The sequence below is a fragment of the Triticum urartu genome, chromosome 1 (assembly GCF_003073215.2).
Source record: "Triticum urartu cultivar G1812 chromosome 1, Tu2.1, whole genome shotgun sequence".
NCBI classification, from domain to species: domain Eukaryota; kingdom Viridiplantae; phylum Streptophyta; class Magnoliopsida; order Poales; family Poaceae; genus Triticum; species Triticum urartu.
In genome coordinates this window covers 389,900,102-389,918,077 of record NC_053022.1, presented here as the reverse complement: position 1 = coordinate 389,918,077, position 17,976 = coordinate 389,900,102, and the positions used below count along the sequence as shown (strand labels likewise).

At 46.2% G+C, this 17,976-nt stretch overlaps 2 protein-coding genes across 2 annotated transcripts; one reads left to right on the top strand and one right to left on the bottom strand.

Moving 5' to 3' along the window:
* Positions 1 to 2,823: 2,823 nt before the first annotated feature.
* LOC125514101 lies at positions 2,824 to 11,951 on the top strand. Its single transcript, XM_048679362.1, has 16 exons — positions 2,824 to 3,046; positions 4,326 to 4,854; positions 5,108 to 5,357; positions 5,779 to 6,077; positions 6,288 to 6,467; positions 6,637 to 7,371; positions 7,451 to 7,545; positions 7,632 to 7,685; positions 7,950 to 8,038; positions 8,116 to 8,181; positions 8,380 to 8,928; positions 9,831 to 9,905; positions 10,033 to 10,103; positions 10,187 to 10,244; positions 10,616 to 10,817; positions 10,981 to 11,951. The coding sequence occupies exons 2-16, from the start codon at positions 4,457 to 4,459 to the stop codon at positions 11,616 to 11,618; spliced, it is 3,759 nt and encodes a 1,252-aa protein (XP_048535319.1). The 5' UTR covers positions 2,824 to 3,046; positions 4,326 to 4,456; the 3' UTR covers positions 11,619 to 11,951.
* Positions 11,952 to 13,083: 1,132 nt separating this feature from the next.
* LOC125534370 (transcription factor MYB77-like) lies at positions 13,084 to 14,623 on the bottom strand. The gene has a single exon (XM_048697626.1). The coding sequence runs from the start codon at positions 14,327 to 14,329 to the stop codon at positions 13,340 to 13,342; it is 990 nt and encodes a 329-aa protein (XP_048553583.1). The 5' UTR covers positions 14,330 to 14,623; the 3' UTR covers positions 13,084 to 13,339.
* Between the last annotated feature and the right edge of the window lie 3,353 nt (positions 14,624 to 17,976).

Sequence of the window (17,976 nt, the reverse complement as noted above, 5' to 3'; positions counted from 1 at the left end):
CTGTCACTGGGATCGAGCACCGCAAGATTGAACCCAAAACTAAGCACTTCTCCCATTGCAAGAAAGATCAATCTAGTAGGCCAAACCAAACTGATAATTTGAAGACTTGCAAAGATAAAACAATCATACATAAAAGAATTCAGAGAAGATTCAAATATTGTTCATAGATAGACTTTATCATAAACCCACAATTCATCGGATCTCGACAAACACACCACAAAAGAAGATTACATCGAATAGATCTCCAAGAGAATCGAGGAGAACTTTGTATTGAGATCCAAAAAAAGAGAAGAAGCCATCTAGCTAATAACTATGGACCCGAAGGTCTGAGGTAAACTACTCACACATCATCAGAGGGGCCATGGAGTTGATGTAGAGGCCATCCGTGATTGATGCCCCCTCCGGCGGAGCTCCGAAAAAGGCCCCAAGATGGGATCTTTTGGGTACAGAATGTTGCGGCGGTGGAAATAGGGTTTCATGGTGCTCCTGAATGTTTTCGGGGTATATGGATATATATAGGAGGAAGAAGTAGGTCGGTGGAGCAACGAGGGGCCCACTAGGGTGGAGGGCGCGCCCAGGGGGGTAGGCGCGCCCCCTTGTCTCGTGGCCTCCTCGATTGTTTCTTAACGTCCACTCCAAGTCCCCTGGATCACGTTTGTCCAAAAATCACGCTCCCGAAGGTTTCGTTCCGTTTGGACTACGTTTGATATTCCTTTTCTACGAAACACTAAAATAGGCAAAAAAAACAGCAATTTGGGCTGGGCCTCCGGTTAATAGATTAGCCCCAAAAATAATATAAAAGTGTAAAATAAAGCACATTAACATCCAAAACAGATAATATAATAGTATGGAACAATAAAAAATTATAGATACGTTGGAGACGTATCACTTGTTAGTATACGATGAAAGTTCTAGACATTTTTTGGCCGTCGTAGAAGATAGTTTTGGCGACCTTTTTGGTTCGTCACCTAAGATACGATCTTGCGTGATGGAGGAAGTGGTACCATCAAGATTTTATTTTTTATGATGGTGTTTCGGAAAACGGCTATACGTGACACAAGTGAAATGTCGCAAATAGAGCAAATTTTGTAGCGTGAACAATATACACTTATGACATACTTTCTGCTGAATGTAATCTCAATACATGTGAGAAACTAAAGATGATACTATAAAAAGACAAAGGTAGAACGTTAGCCCCAAAACACTGTATAATAGGTGAATAATAATTCTCTAACCATGTTCATGATAATACGAGAATGATGATAGTACATGGCAACATAGTCGAAAGTTTGCACCCCCCTCCTCTGGAGAAGATCATGAAGTGACTTCTGATGAAGGAAAAGAAATGAGAAATGGAGAGACTCAGAAGAACGTTGCAACTCTTCGCACCATAGGATTAAAAGAAGAATGAAGAAAAAGAGGATCAAGAAAGCAGAAGATGGTCAAATATGAGATAATTACTTCATTAGCTAGATGGCACATTAAGTGAACAAGGAAAAAATATGAGAAGATCAATGCCAAAGGTTCTACAGCACGTACCGATGCATGCACGAAATTGAAGACCAATTATCGTGTCACCACCAGGCCACCGGAGGGGTGAATCCGCCACCAGTTAGTCGATTGAAACATTATCCTACGCCAACGTAGTCTCACAGTTCTTTTCAAAACCCCCATCATTTCCCAACATTTCTTCCTCCTGTTTGACTTATGGATATTTCTTGTTTCTTAGTTGTCGCATTATCGTACTCCTCCTTAGATCCACTATCGTCCGCTAATTTCATATGCTTTGACAATGCCAAGTCGGGGCATCGCCGCTTGTCGGTCGTGCACTCACATCTAAGTCGGGGGGGGGGGAGGCTTATTATCCTCTCAGCCATTAGTGCGCCACCACCTTGTTGCCGTCGTCATGCGCCACTTCCTTGACGTTGGTCGCCGGTTGTCTGTCATTATCGTTCTTGCCACTCCAACTTGTACACCTTCTCTCTTCTTTTCCTTTCTTTTTCGCCGTTCCGGCTTGTCATTCCTACCCGTTGCGTTCCTTCTTCACCGCTTCGGCTTGTCATTCCTACCCGTTGCGTTCTAGGACCATCCACTCGACATTCCTTCCGTAGTTTTTTTTGTTTAGCAGTTATCTTGAACAATTGAAGAAGTAAGAATTTTCTAGTCTGAAATGAATGAATGGCATTGGTTAGATGCGATGTTTGCCTTTTGAAAACCTTTGTATCCCGCTGGAGTTTAAACAAGATTGAAATTCTTCAGAAAAATGCCGCAATCTAAACATATGCCTTGAGACTCCTTAACCAGTAGCTCTAAATTTTGGCTTTACGGCGTTGTTTGGATACGTGATACGTAGATAACTGGTTCTCTACAAATCAGGAAAACGATGTAACAAACTAAAATCCTGTTTGGCAACTCTATCTAATCCGTGAATATAGAAAATCTGGTTCTCCATAATCCAGGATTCGGGTATATAGAAAAACGAGGATTAGTTGTTTTTCTAAAAATGCGATCTGGATATACTCGATCGCCAACTTTTTCTCTGCGCCCGTCCTTTTCTCAACAAACTCGTTGATGCGTGTGGGCGAAAAGCCTATCCAAACCAAACAAGGAACGTGACAAACGAGCCTAAGTTTTTTCTAGTCCAAACATCTTTTTTCATAAACTGGTTACACATATAACAATTGATAAAACCGATTTTACTAAAACTTGGCTAAAAACCAGTTCTATATAATCCCGTCGCTGCCCAAACAACGCCTACAGGAGATTGTACCCACCAGGCCAACGAAACCCCCACACATCACCGCCCCCTGCCACTGCCCAGCGAGCCCGGTCCCACATGTCATCGGCACAGCCACCGCCACCCTTTTAGCTTGACTCGTTTTCCTCCTTTGTCTGTTCAGACCGACGGCGACCCCACCTCGTCCCCTTCCTTCCTCCGCCTTCACCGAAGCCGCCCTTTCTTCCCTGGAAGCTCTCTCCAACTCGAGCTCTTCCTCCGAGCCCGAGCTCCCCCGCCGGATTGAAGATCCGGATCCCTGCGCTCTTGGTAAGCCCTAATCCCACCGTTCACGCCCAATTTGATTCCGCCGAGCAATCGTGCTGTTCCCTCGTGCGCGGGGTGCTCGGGGGCAGCTGTCTGAGCTTGCGGGCGGGATTTCTTTGTGCGACGCGTGGTCTGACATGTGGGCCCACCCCGGCGGTTGATCCGCCACAAGGGTTTGGCCACGGGATCCGGCATGGGTCGGGGCGTCTAGGATGATGGTGGTGTTGCTGATGGTTGCAGGGCTGTGGAGAGGTTCACGAGAGATGGTATGTGCTGGATTTATCTGGAATTGCCGGGATCTCTGCTGAGATCCGGGCGGTGAGTGGCGGTTGGTTGAGCCGGCTGGATCAATAGAGGCGGGCTAGAGTGCTGTAGTGGCAAGCTTCGTTAGCTTTGAATTTGGTGAATTCTTGATTGCAGCTAGCACGAGACTTATCAATTTTCTGCGGGGTTTGACAACCGAGAATGGCTGAGTTTGCTGGACCTTTGAAAAAGAATTGAGAGTAGTTCTCAGTGCTTCATTTTGCGCTTCAGCAACTTCTACATTTCGGTCATTGAGGGACGTTGCATGGAGCCATGTATCATGGTTTATTTGATTTGTTAGCTAGCTCCAAGAACTTTGGGTAAAGTTGTTCAGTCGTCCTTTTCCTTGTAGATGGTGCATTTCTGTTGGTGATACTGATTGTCAAGTGGTCTTCGGTTTGTACTAGAGCTTATCCAGAGGAGCTGCTAGTATCTCTGTTGAGCTTTGCTCTGTGCATTACATTGCCACTATGGCATGATTAACCGGATTTGGGATTTGAAAACTAACTAGAAGTCTAATCTGATGGAAAACAAACAAATTTTGTGTCTCATAGTTTACCCCAAGACTTATGGAAGGAGTAGAGCTGGTTGCACTTATCAATAGTATTGTTGCATTAATGGACGCGTCACATATAATTTGACAAGTTGTTTATTTATAATTTATGTACGACTAGCGTGTCACACTGCAGTTGGCCTGTTTTGCAGACTATGTTTTATCGGTCAATATTAATACGTAGAAAGTTTCTTTACACGGAAAGAAGTTTGTGTTTGTAAAAATCATGGAATAGAACAAGATGTCACACGCAGAAATATTTATTTAAAACATTAAGTGGTGGCACAATCCATTAATGTCGTGTGTTTTGTTTGGTCAAAGCTATCTTTTTTGCTCCTTACTTTGGACCTGGAGCGTACCATGTTACTTGATGTGAAAGACTGGTTCCATGATTTATTTATAACTCACGATCTTCTATATTGACAGGTATTTCTGTGATTTGAGATCCCTCACTGCTTCTTGGGCATTTGAGCTCAATGGTTGCAAGATTAGTCTTTTGCAACTTTTTGTACTCATGTTGAACTTTTTAGCGGCGTAAACTAGCCAGAACCAGGTTAATGGCATCTAGTACAAAGTCAGACTTGTTGTCTGGCAGCCCTGATGGGCATGGATACTTCAATGGATCACGCGGGTCATATTCGTCTGCTTCATTGGAAAGGTCAGGAAGCTTTCGTGAAGGTGGTGATAGTTATGCGACGTTCCCAGTATCAAGCTCAACAAGATCACCAGCAATTGACTCTGCTACCTTGCTTCAATCCCTTGCCATGGAACTAAGGGCAGCAACTTTGGATCAGAAAGCATCTCGATTAGATGTAAAAAAATCAATAAGTTCCATATTTGGAACTTCCCCAGAAGAATCAACATCAGCTCCATGTACAGGAAGGAACTTTCCTAATTCTCTTGAAGAGATCAGACGTTTGAGGCATAACATTAATGAGATGTCAAACAAAGCTAGGTACTACTCTCTATGCTGTATTGTCAGATGAACTAAGAATGTGAAAGACGGCAGCAAATACGGAACTCTAAATTCTGTTAATTAGTTGATTGGCTGATGTGTCCAATTTAGAAACGCATCTTTTATTGGAGATAGGCCTTTCTTCTACAATACTGATTTTGTCGTACTAGGAAACGTTCTATGGGCAGACAATGTGCATATGGATTATTATGTTAACTATGCACTAATTATTCAGTATGTTTTTTTTTTGCAGTTTAAGAGCTAGAGCTTTTGGTGCTGCTGTAGCGAAGATTGATAAATGTTGTCCTAACATTACACGAAAACGTTCCCGCGGAGACAGTTCATCTAATGAACGATCTACTGCATCTTTGTGTGGAGGAGCTATGTCCAGGATTGGCCCGTACGGCCATCTAAATGCAGATGATGCAGAACTTGGGCCTCAAAGAGAAGAGAGGACAAAGAATGCAGTACAAAATAGGAGATTGCGTACATCCATGACGGAGGTTGTAGCTTGCAGTGCTAAATTTTGTTTAACTCTCCGCTTGTCACTTCTTTTCTTCTACATGGTTGTTTAATAACTAGTTGCTAAAGTGTTGGACAAAAAGGAATGATATGACTATGTGTTGCTACTCAGTGTACGGGTTGCTCTCTATCTCTATTAGTTTTCCACACTGTCAAATTAGGCCTTGCTTTAAACTGATTTTCTCTCCATTTATCATGTTGTTTAGCTATATGTTCTACTACATTGACTCTGATATGCTGTTTTGTCATTGTTAACTTGCATGGAATGATATTTCTTGTGCATGGAAATCAGATGACCTGCCAGTTTTATTTAACTTATTATTATGGATTTTTATATATTTGTTTAGTTTACATTTTGATTGTTCTCTTAATTGATAACACAACTTATTTCTGGTTTACTAGATTGACTCAAGGACCACGAGTATCTCAAGGGGGCTGGCACCCGTTGATAGAAGCTCGGATCCTGGGAAAGTTACAAATGGTGGTCCAGCAGTTCCTGAAGAAAAAACGAGAGGCCTGGCAACTAGTATTGATGGTTGGGAGAAGCCAAAGATGAAGAAAAAGCGTTCTGCCATCAAGGCAGATGCTTCATCTGTTAGTACTTCACGAACCATGGATGTAGACTGGGAGCAGAAACAAGGCATGCAACACAAGTTTAGCAGTGATGCCAGGGCAAGAATGGGAAATTCCCCTAGTTTCAGGTGAAAGACTCATTCTTCGGTCCTTGCTTTTCTTTGCACTGATTCTCTATTGTTCAGGCTTCATTTGCTCTGAGAAATTCAACTGTTTCTCTCTGTACATTCTTCAAATTCAGTAATTCCACTAAATTTAATAGGTAGTCCTTCTCATGACCATGCAGCACCTTCTTTCTTCTTCTTCTGGGTATTAATTATGTGAAACTGAATGTGCAGGTCTGGAGCTGTTGCATCTGTCTCTGGCACTGGTAAAGCAGACTTGCTTTCTGGACAAAATGGTCTTGTTGGGCGATCCCTGAATAGGAATGACCAAGACAGTGGTTTCCATCCTACTAACAAAAGGGATCGACAACTCGTTTTAGACAAGGAAATGTCCAATCCCAAAGCTATTAACAAGTAAGATGTTTCTCTACCTTTCACTTTGTATCCTCTTACCCCAATTCATCACTTGCCACATCGAATGGACGTAGTTACCTCCTGCATGTCAAGACTTACTTTTTTCTACCAACAGTTGCTTCTTTCTGCAAGTAAAAATGCATGGCATCTGATGCATTGAATTTTTCAGATTCAATGAAGATGACACTAGTTCTAATATCACAGCAGTATCAAAGGCAAACGGGTCTGCTAGGGGACCCCGATCAAACTCTGGTTCATTATTGAAGTCATCTCCAAACAGGCATCGACTACAAGCTAATCCTGATGACTGGGAACATCCTTCTGCCACAAATAAGTTGAGTTCTGCTAGTGGATCTGGCAATTCTAAACGTACAAAGTCTGCACATTCACTATCCCCTCCCACCCAGTGGGGTGGGCAGAGGCCTCAGAAGATTTCCCGTTCAGCAAGGAAGTCAAATCTCCCCATCATCACAAGCACTGATGGGACATTAGTATCTGGTTCGCTTGAAAGTCCATCTATCAGTGAACAATCTGCTGGGTTACCCAGGCGTGCATCTATAAATGGTTCACAACAAGCCAAACGGGGAGATCATGGGCACTCAACTGGACCTGAAGGAGGCGAGTTTGGATTTGCTGAGAAAAAGTTGAGGGACAAAAGCAAAAGGGCTGGTGAACTGGATGATGGCCACTGTGGTTTTCAAAAGACTGCAATGCTTGGGCATCCTTCCAAAAAGAATAAGTTTTCTGCTGATGAAGATATTGGTGATGCTTCACGAAGACAAGGAAGGATTGGTCGTGGTTTTACTCCAACCAGGCCCAGTACCCCTTCATCACTTGACAAGCTTGAAAATGCTCCGATTACAAAACAAAGAAGTGTAAGGACAGTCTCGGAGAGAAATGAAAGGTGAGACTTTTCCCTCAACCAACCGCAAGTCATTTGAGATACGGCTCAGAGATATTCTTACGGTGAATTTTCCTTGCAGTAAATCTGGAAGACCACTGATAAAGAAGATATCAGAGCGTAAAGGCAATGCACGCTCCAGGCATACAATTAGCAATCTGCAGTCGGACTCTCCTGGTACATGCCCACCACCGAGTGTTCAACTGTTGTTTGTGATTCTAGTGTTCTTTCATTCTGCTGACGTTATTTTATTCACTTGCCAGTGCAATCAGAAGATGATCATGAGGAACTGCTTGCTTCAGCAAATTCTGCTCTAAGTATTTACTATACTCCTTAAAGTCCAGCATTTATCTTTGAGAGAAGTCCATATTACAACCTTGAATTGTCAACAAAGTCTAAGATACAACCCCGAACTTCAAAACTGTCTACTTTACAACCTCAGACTTCCAAAATCTGACAAAAACCAACTCTGAACTGGTTTCAACTTTCAACACAGTTTTGACTGATTTTGGCCATTGACTTCATAGTCAGCATCATCTTTTTATTTGGAAGTTACTGAGTGATGTTTCTGCTTGTTTTAGGGTCTGCTTATGGAAGTGCATTTTGGCGGCAGGTGGATCCTTTCTTTGGTTTTGTGACCACGGAAGACATAGCGTACCTAAGTGAACAGGTATACATGATCTTATTTTCTATCAAAATAATTACTCTTTACTCGGCGGTTTCTTGATTAATACTTCAATTGTTTAGATACATTTGCTAGATGACTCTGCTGCGAGCAGGTCAGTTGAAGGAGACGAAAGTCGGAAATACAAGGTACTATAGTATGCTATGAAGATTACTTCTTTCATTACACTACTGTAAAAATATGTCTGGTTAGCTATGCATTTGTGGGTAGTTACCATATATAGAAGTCGAGAATGCATTCATAGTTTGATACCCTCTATTTATCATTAATCCCTACCATTTGTTTCTGGTACAGTCAATTTATGCTGAAATTTTTCCATTTTGCAGGGTAGCCTTGAATACATTTCAGAGCCATCAACTCCGGCTGGTAGCAACAAAGATGACCATAGTGCTCTTCCAAATGGGTATGCCCTGAATGGGATGGTGAATGATTCAGGCGCCTGGGGGACAAGCTGCATTGAACCTATCCTGGATCAACTTGTCCAAGGAATTGATGTGCGAGAAGTTGGTTCGGTTGGCCAAAGACTTATTCAAGCTTGGATAGATGAAGACAAGGTTGATGATATTGCCAACGACGTTTACAGAAGCGAAGGATATCCATTCGATACACATGAAATACATTTTGATGAAGGAGGATGGAAATCTCATTCAGAAGGTTATAAGTTGGAGCCTTTGCTGAATTTTGAAGCTGCAGGGAATTGCCCTAATGGTTTCATGTTGGGATCTGATTGGAAATACAATGATGAACCGTCACACAAGAACAGTAATGTCATGGAGAAGGCCAAGGTGTGGCCCGAGTTTCAGTACAGTGAAATGTGCTTCAGTGATAGGATTATCATCGAGCTAAGTGAAGTGGGTGTATCTATTGAACCCGTGGTAGGTATCTTGTCACTATCACAGTAGCATTTTATGCAATTTGTTTTGGTTACATAGGATTTTATTTTGCATTGATTATCTTCCCATGTGCATTTTGAACACGAACATGTATGGTCTACTCTCAGTAACAACTTATTTTCAATCCATTTCTTTTGCATAATCAGATAATAACTTTGGAGATTGCCTTAGCGAGCAGTAAGAGGTTGACAACCATTGAAGTTAGACCGCTCATGAGTGGGTTTGCCTAATCTGCCGAGACTGCTCATATGCCAACATCTTGCCCGTGTTGAAGTTTATATGTGGATTGCCTAGCCCTTTCCATCAGTTCGGACTTTTGGTTGTGTTGGCTAGTGCATGAAACTTAACATGGTATTAGGACCTAAGGTCTTGAGTTCAAGTCCAGGCTTTCCCGCGTCACACGTGAGAGGGGGCTAGTGCATGAAGCTTAACACGTTGCACCATTTTTGGCGGGTTATCGCTAATGAACAGCCATAGTAGACCTAGTTCAGAAGTCACTGCATTAACAGTTTCTTCTATTTTAGTTTAATAATTAGGTGCCTTCTTATTTAGTATGGGCTATGTTTTTCTACTGTTAAGAATGTTGGACATGTGAAGAGTATTTTGTGCTACACACCGAATATACCTGCAGCCCAATAATAATAATAATATGATGATGATGATGAGTATTGGAGGCAAATAGTAGGTAAATTTTATTAGCATTTTAATATGGGTATTTATGTTTAGCTCTATTTATTAATAAAACTATTGATGTTTATATTTATTGATAGAAGCATTTATGTTTACATTTATTAATAAAAGTATTTATGTTTTGGTCTCTTAGTTTTCTGAAATTACAGTGCAGATCGTTTTTCCATGTTTTGACTGTTCTGTTACCATTCCAGCCCGATCTTGCACAGAGTGAGGACGAGGATGTCAATGCTGAAATCTGTAGATTAGAAGGCCAACTTCATAAGGAGGTATTAATAAATCACTATACATGTGTGTGCGTGCGTCGGCTAACCTGTTTCACTATTCTGAGTGTCATTGGCTCATTCCTTCAACATAAGATGTCAAGTTAATTGTAATCCTTTTATGGTGTTGAAGGTTCTTGAGAAGGAAAAGTTACTAGCGAAGTTGGACAGAATGGTTAGAACTGAGAAGGAGTCTCAGCAGAGGTATTGTACATTGTTCCTTATTTGTTACAACACTATTTCATGAGTTTCAAACTTATATTTACACGGTTCGGCCCAATTACCAGGGAATTTTCGCGGCGCGCCATGGAGAGACTTGTGCTGATTGCTTACGAGAAATACATGGTAATAATTTCATTCTAAAAATCTCGAAAATACAACTACGGAAGTACCTCTTAATTTCTTTGGGTCATTGGCTAGGGTGCACTAATGTAGTTTCCTAATTGCTAATATAGTATGAATATAACCCTAATTTTGTTCTACTTGGGTTTTTGAGTCGAATGAAGATATTTGCTAAAATTGAAGGTTTTGTGTTGATGTTATTTTGTTTGAAAATTTCTTAATAATCAAGATTTGTTTTCTCATACCAAGCATTTGCTGTTTATGAGATAATGACCTTGGTTGCTTTGTTTACCTCAATTTCTTTTTGTGAATCCCAAATTCATTGTGTTAGAATACTTTATTAAACGGTTATTATTGTTGCTGCCAAACTACAGGCATTCTGTGGGTCAAATAATTCAAGCAGCAAAAGTGTTAATAGAGCTAGCAAACATGCTGCCCTCAGTTTTGTTAAACGCACGATGGCGCGTTGCCAAATCTACGAAGAGGCAGGAACAAGCTGCTTTGATGAAGCCCCTTTCAAGGATATGTTTATATCAGCAACTTCACACAGAAGGGACCCAGATTCTGCTTCACAAGGTATTGTTTGTACTTTATATTAACTACTATTAAGCATCCATACACAGATTCATAAAGACAAGTAATACTTGGGTTCTTGGTAGTAAGCATTCGTGTATACCGAATACTGTTCTACTTTGTCTTCACTATAACATCGCTTGTGTTCTTACTCGTCTTTTTACAGAAAATAATACACTACCAAAATCGGTCCAAAGGTCTAGTGCATCAGACGCTTCTCGAGCGAGCAGTCACATGTCGGACCTGTCATTTGCTAAGGAGGATCCCTGGACAAATAATGTAAAACAAAGGGAATTGTTGCTTGATGAGGTTGTAGGCAGCATAACTGGAGGAACCCTGAAGAGTTCGGGCCTTGGGGCTTCCCTTGTTAGCAATGCAAAAGGAAAGAGAAGTGAGAGAGATAGGGAAGGTAAAGGGCACAGATCAGGGCGACCGCCATCGTCCAATGCAAAAGGGGAACGGAAGAATAAAACAAAGCCCAAACAGAGGACAGCCAACATATCTGCTCCTGTGGGCAGTGCTCCTCCCCGGGATCCGGATCCACAGCCGCAGACGATAGTAACTCCTTCAGACAACAAGAGCAAGGACGGTGGCACCTTTGCTGCCACTAGACGTGATGAACCGGCAAATCCCGCAAATGATGCTGAAATACCAGACTTATCTAACCTCGAGCTGCCAGGAATCGACGGCGATTTCGGCGGCTGGTTGAATAATATAGACGACGACGATGGGTTCCAGGATCTCGACTTGATGGGCCTCGAGATCCCCATGGACGACATCAACGAGATTAATATGATGATATAGGCCCACATAGAAAGCTTCATATAGTGCACAGGTAACAGGTGGTTCTCTCAAGATAACCACCAAACCCCAGCAGGTTTAACACCAGGCCGGATAGTCTCCAGGTAGCTTTTTGTTCTTTTTTGATAAAAGCTTGTAGAGACCTCACACCCCTCCCCCCTTTGTATCATCGGCGTGCAGCTCGCCTCCCTACCTTGTACAGCACGTCACCTTGTACTGTACATATCTATTTTGGTGCTGTACAAGGCAGGGAGGCCAGTTGCTTGATTGTACTCGAAAGGCTGTACATATGGTATCCCCTTGTGCCAAAATAAAGCGGCGTCGGTTATAGCTTTACTGCTGTTTGCCTGTTGGCGTTTTGTTGGTTGCGGTCTGCCGCAACAGTTGGCGCACGCCTCCGTTGCTACCTGGCAGGCGCATTTCCCTTGCTATTTCGGAGCGTCTTGTGTATCTCGGCCGATGCTTTCTGTCACCTGTTTCAGTGGACCATGTGACACCGTCTCGTTATGCCAGCCAGTTGCGGGACCAAGTGCTATGAACTTCAAATTAAGTTGAAAGAGACACTCCCTCTGTTAAGATCTTATATTTCTTTAGAAAGGGAGTACCAACTAGTCTTGCTATAACAAGGTCCATCCATTTTATTATCGCCAAATGTAGCTTAATTATGCCGCTTTGATTATAAAAGATCAAATACCGAGTAACATACCGAAAAAGGTTCCCCTGCTTTGTATACAAAGCAACAATGCCAACAATGGCAGCTCGACAAAAGCACGGATGACGTGCCACCGCTGCGTACCAAGCAACACCTCCGACCCTCAAAAAAAAAAAACCCAAGCAACACCTCCAAGAAGGAATGCAACACCGATGATGATGTTGCCTGGACGTGTCCTAGGATACCGAGTAACATATACTCACTCCCTTCCGGTTTACAGATCCTAATTCAAAAAACTTCCCAACTAAGAATTTATTAAATTTTATAGTTTGCGAAAGAACCTAATCAATACGTTCGTTTTCTTAAAAAAAATTACAACCGTATTAATTGCAATGCATGCATGCATAACCATTAAATAAAAAAAAATACATGCATATAGCGAGTTTTCTTATGATTAATTTAATACGCCTCAAAATCTGAACAGGTGATGGGATAGAAATGGGACTAACAAAGTGAAAAAAAAGAGATATAAACTCCGCCACATCTTGTGCTAATAGATGTAAACTCACATCTAGTACCCCGCAAAAAAAAAAAAACTCACATCTAGTAGCAGTAACGGAAACGCCCGTCAAAGTGTGAGCCCACTGGTGTACTCACTTGAAACCACCAGCAAAACCGTTACTGGGCGAGGAGCCGAGACGACGTGACGGCGACGTGCGTGCGTGCGGTTGGGTAACGCCGCGCCCACCCAACCAAACTCAACGCACGCACAACACATTCAGTGACAATCGCAACCACACCCGAACGAACTCCCCAGCAGGAAAATAGCACCAATCCGTCGATCCAACCGGCCCAACTAATTCACAGGAAACACAGTGCTCATCCGAAATGCTTCTGTTTCTCTTGAAGATGTAATTTCTAAGGTAAATAAAACAACAAAAAAAAGCTAGCTAGATTCTACTAGCAGGGGACGGAAATGGAGATGGAGACGGACATGGACGAGATCGACGAGTGACAACGAGGAGTTGAGTGAAACTTGCAATGCAGCCGCTTCTTGACGCGTCTCGTACGTCTATCCGTCCGTCCGTTGGTCTCGACCGCCTGCCGGGTGCGTTTCTGATCGGTCGACCCTGGCCGTCGGCAGGGTGGCCGCCGCCGCGCCGGCCCTGCCCAGGGACGCCATGATGGAGCACACGCTGCCCATTTGCCGCCGCACCTCGTCTTCGACCATCCGCTTCATCGCCTCCATGAACCACGGGTTCTGCTCCAGCATCGCCCTCGCGCTCTCCATCCAGGGCTCCTTCGCCGGCGCTGGCGCTGGCACCGGCGCCGGGGGAGTCGGCGGGGTGACGGCGCCGACCCCGGTTCCCGGCAGGCTGAGCGACAGCGACGTGGGCGGGTCGGGCGGCGGCGCCCGGTCGTCCACCTTCACCGCGGGAGGGACGACGTCCACGCGGGGCCGCTTGGCGCTGGCGGGCGGTTCCACCGAGCCGTCGCTGTCGCCGTCGTCGTCGTCGTAGTCGTCCTCCCCGCCCTTGGTGAGATCCACAGATTGGAACGACATGGCAGAGGCGGGCGCGAAGGCGGGCCCGCCCGCCGCGTTGCCGACGGTGGCGGCGGCCGCGGCCGCCCTGCGGCGCTTCCGGAGCGTGGAGTTCCAGTGGTTCTTGACGGAGTTGTCGGTGCGGCCGACGAGCTTGCGCGCGATGGTGGCCCACTTGTTGCCGTGCTTGCTGTGGAGGTCGAAGATGAGGCGGTCCTCGTCGGGGGTGAAGGCGCGGCGGTGCACCCCGGGGCTGAGTTGGTTGCACCAGCGCAGGCGGCAGGACTTGCCCGTCCGGCCGGGGATCTCGGCGCTGATGACGGTCCAGTTCCGGGCCCCGTGGCGCGCCACGGCGTCGCGCAGCAGCTCGTCCTCCTCGGGGCTCCACGACCCCTTGATCCTCCCCGCCCCCGCGCCCGCGCTGTCCGACCCGCCCCCGCCGTCCGGCATGCCTCCTCTCCCCTCTCTAGCCGCGTCGGTCTCGGTCTCTCGGCTGCGGCTGCCGCGGGGGTTGTGCATATAAGGAGGTACGTGGACGTGGGCGTGCGGTTGGGCCGGGGGACGGGATGCGGGGCGTTGGTTGGTTCGTGTGCTGCTGCGGGCGTGTTAGGTGGGCGGGCGCGCTTTACAGTTTCGCGTTTCGGGCGTTTTCCGTGGGGTTTTTGGGCGTTTTCGGTGGTTTCCGGCGGGCGGTGCGTGGGACGGATGGTTGCCCCTGGCCGGCGTCACCCGCGAACCGCCGGCGATGGACGCATTTGCATGCCCGGCTGGCTACACGGCGTGCGCGCGCGATGTGCCGGGCCAGGCCAGGCCAGGCCAGGCGGGGCTGGACGTCACGCGTCGCGACCTGCTGCCGTTTCTCTCGAGTGCTGTGGGCGGAAGGTGGCCCGCGAGACGTCCGTTTCCTGTTATCTCCAGCCCCAGGGTGCGACGTGCCGTGGGGGAGGGAGGGAGGGTCGGTCGCAATCCGCCGAATACTGGTGCCGTCGGGCCATATCTTATTTGCTGCCTTGGAAGGCCGTTTTGAGTTTTTATTTTTTTGATTGATGAGTCGATGAGTTGTAGTACCAATCTGAAGCTTGTCGCCGTCACGATGCTTCTTGTGTTTATCTGAAAAAAGGTTTCTGATACTGGTTTTATGTTTGCGTGCTGCAAAAAACTACTTCTAAATCGATCAATTTACGACTACAACTTTACAAGTAAGTATTATCACAATCTTCCCTAAAAAAAGTATTATCACAATCTTTTGAGTAATTTATTTAAATACTAATTAAATTGCACACCATCTTAAAGATTAAAGGTTTGGCGTCATGGAGTCTCTTTCCATGTACTACAGGCTGCAGTCTCATGGCTGGTAGTGGTATACGTGTAAGTGTAGCGAGAAGGGCTCTGCATGCTCCTGTAGGAGTACGCCCACGCGTGAGCATGCGCGTAGAAAAAAAAAAGATGGCTGCATGCGTGCGAGGGAAGATCGCAACCTTCGTACCAGAAGCTGGCGCTATCTTGTTGCCTTCGAACTACACACACTTGCATTTGGCCGATAGTGCACATGATAAACCGCCTCTCGCTTATTATTTATTTATTTATTAGCAAAATATTAGCCAGGTCACTTAAACCGTTTAGCCCTCTCCTAGCCATGATGGCCTTTCCCCCAAAAAGAATGTACTCCGTATAAGGTTAAATGGCGTTCAGCTCACCCTGTTCTCATGGCAACGGAAAAAGGTTCGTAGCCACGTCAGCAGCCGGGAGCGAGAAGCCCCGAACTCACGTAGTACTACTACGTTTCTCTCCCTACCGGAGTTGGGGACCATCGAGGATAGCTTTTCTTGCTGCGGTCTGCAGATATCACAAGACGCATGACCCATCAACTGTCAGGTTAGCTTGGCATATGGTGACCTGCGGCATGCTTCCCCGTCAAATCGGTTTAGTACTACCGATGATTTGTGCCAAGTGCATCCAATTATGTTTGTACCCAATGCTATGCTCTTGTCCCCATTGGCGTACTCACAGATTTTTTTTTAAAATATAGAATTATGGATACAACAGTATTAGTACTAGTTAAATCGGTATGTTTTTACTGTACTAACTAAATTTTGGTCAAGGTTAGACCCCAAATTCGAGACGGCCTTACCTTTTTTTTTTTGCGTGGAAGCTTTACATGTTCTAAAGAAGAGACTGTTAACTTGTCAGGCAGAAGTCACAAGGCTGTTCCCAACACACGCGCATGCATTCCTCATTGCGTCTCCGATTCACAATTCGTATAGCTAGCATGAGAGAAAGAAACCACACAAACGAAAACAACAAGGGAACAGCAGAAGAGAAAGGGAAAGGCAAAGGGAGAAAAGCGGCGAGGGCTAGCCATGCATGGAGTCATGTCTCTGCTGGTGCCAAGCGTGCGTTGGGTTGTCACCAATTTTTTGGTTACCCAATCAACCGCTACTAATTCGTCGGCTAGGCTGCAGGTACTGTATGTGGTTGTGTTGCTTTGTGCTGAAAACATTTGACACTGCATGCATGCAGATCAGTCCGTCGGCCGTGTGATTGGTACGCACCTGCGCAGCGCAGGGCGCCTAACCGAAATGCTAGCGGGCGGGTAGCCGGCCGGTGAGACATGGACGGGCTAGCCGGCCGCGCTCGACGGCTCATCTAACCCCGACGGGGGCTCGCGTAACGACCTGCGGACCTGGCACCAAACCGGCCGGTGAGCCATGCATGCAGCCAGAAAAGAGCAACCCCAACAACACACACTATATAAATATATCGGATTTGCTAGTTGCTAAGAAACCAAATATTGCCTTTTGAGTCCGAGCACCATGGAGGCCTCCATTTGCAAACACAGAATTCATATTTTTACATTTTAAAAAATTCTGAAAAAAATACAGATATGCATGGAGGCATAATGTACACGTGCCTAAATTCTCGGGACGAAATACATTGAAACGAGGTCTATGCAAAAATAAAAAACTGAGGCTTTTCCGCACATGATACTATTCATCCTCTCTTCAAATAGGCTTTCGTCCCGCTTTATAAATAAAGCAGCACCGAAGAAAAGTACACGGCCGAACGATACAAGATGGTGAGGTTGCCATCTTACACAGCTGATCTCAGGATAATCGGATCACGCAGAGCGCACGCGCCTACGCTACCAACACAGAACACAGGAAGAAATGAACATAATGCCACACTATGACCTAGTGCACCTAAGCTCCACTACAACACCCTCAAGAGGGAAGACGACGCCAAGCGTCGCCGCTGTCGAGTCCACAGCGGACAAAGGTCTTCGCCCAGGGCCCTGACACGGAGAGAAGAACCACGACGACGTCTTCATGAAGAGTGCGACACCCACGGGCGTCGCCGTCGTCGGTGCCAGGTGCGGAGCTTTCGCTCGGCATCTCACACGTGCCACCATGAGGTCGCTAGGACGAGTGTGACGAGGTCAGGTCCCCATAGCCGGATCAGGGCAATGCCCCTGTGGGGACAGAGGGCATGCCCGAGCCACCCGTCGCTACACCTCCCGCCGCCCGCACAACTAGGAAGGAGAGCCACCACCGCCGTGATGGTGCCCGCCGACGACCAAACCATGCAGACCGCCATCCGGGGCCGCTGCCCCGGCCTCCATGTCGCCAGATACCGAACGCCGCTCACTTCACATCGCGCTCAGCCACGATAGAAGGAACAGAGGCACGCCCCCTACTCCTAGCCCGGCATCAGTCACCGAGTCTGGGTAGGCGCTTCCACAGTAGGGGGCACCCACGCCTGCATCCCCAGCCAATTCCTAGTGGATTGGGGGGGGGGGGGAGACGACCCTATGACTGCCGACGGTCGTCGGCGAGCCAGCCCCGAGCCCTGGCCCAAGCTAGCCAACACAACGCCATGTCCGTGGCCACTGTCGCCGTTTCGGTCCCCAACGTCCTGGAATCACGACCACCGCCGCCGACCACCGTACCCGCGAGGAGATGAAGAACATCACCCGCGAGCATAACCCAGACCAAACCCCACTTCACCTACCCGGAGCAAGAATTCCGATCTGCCTCGGGCCCAGATCCGGTCCGCCCGAGAACAAACCCTAGGTCATAGCATCCACCTGCCCGTACCCAGGAGAAGGAAAGTGGTCACCGCCACCCGCTCCCCGCCGCCGAGCACCAAACGCCATGCCATGCCGACAC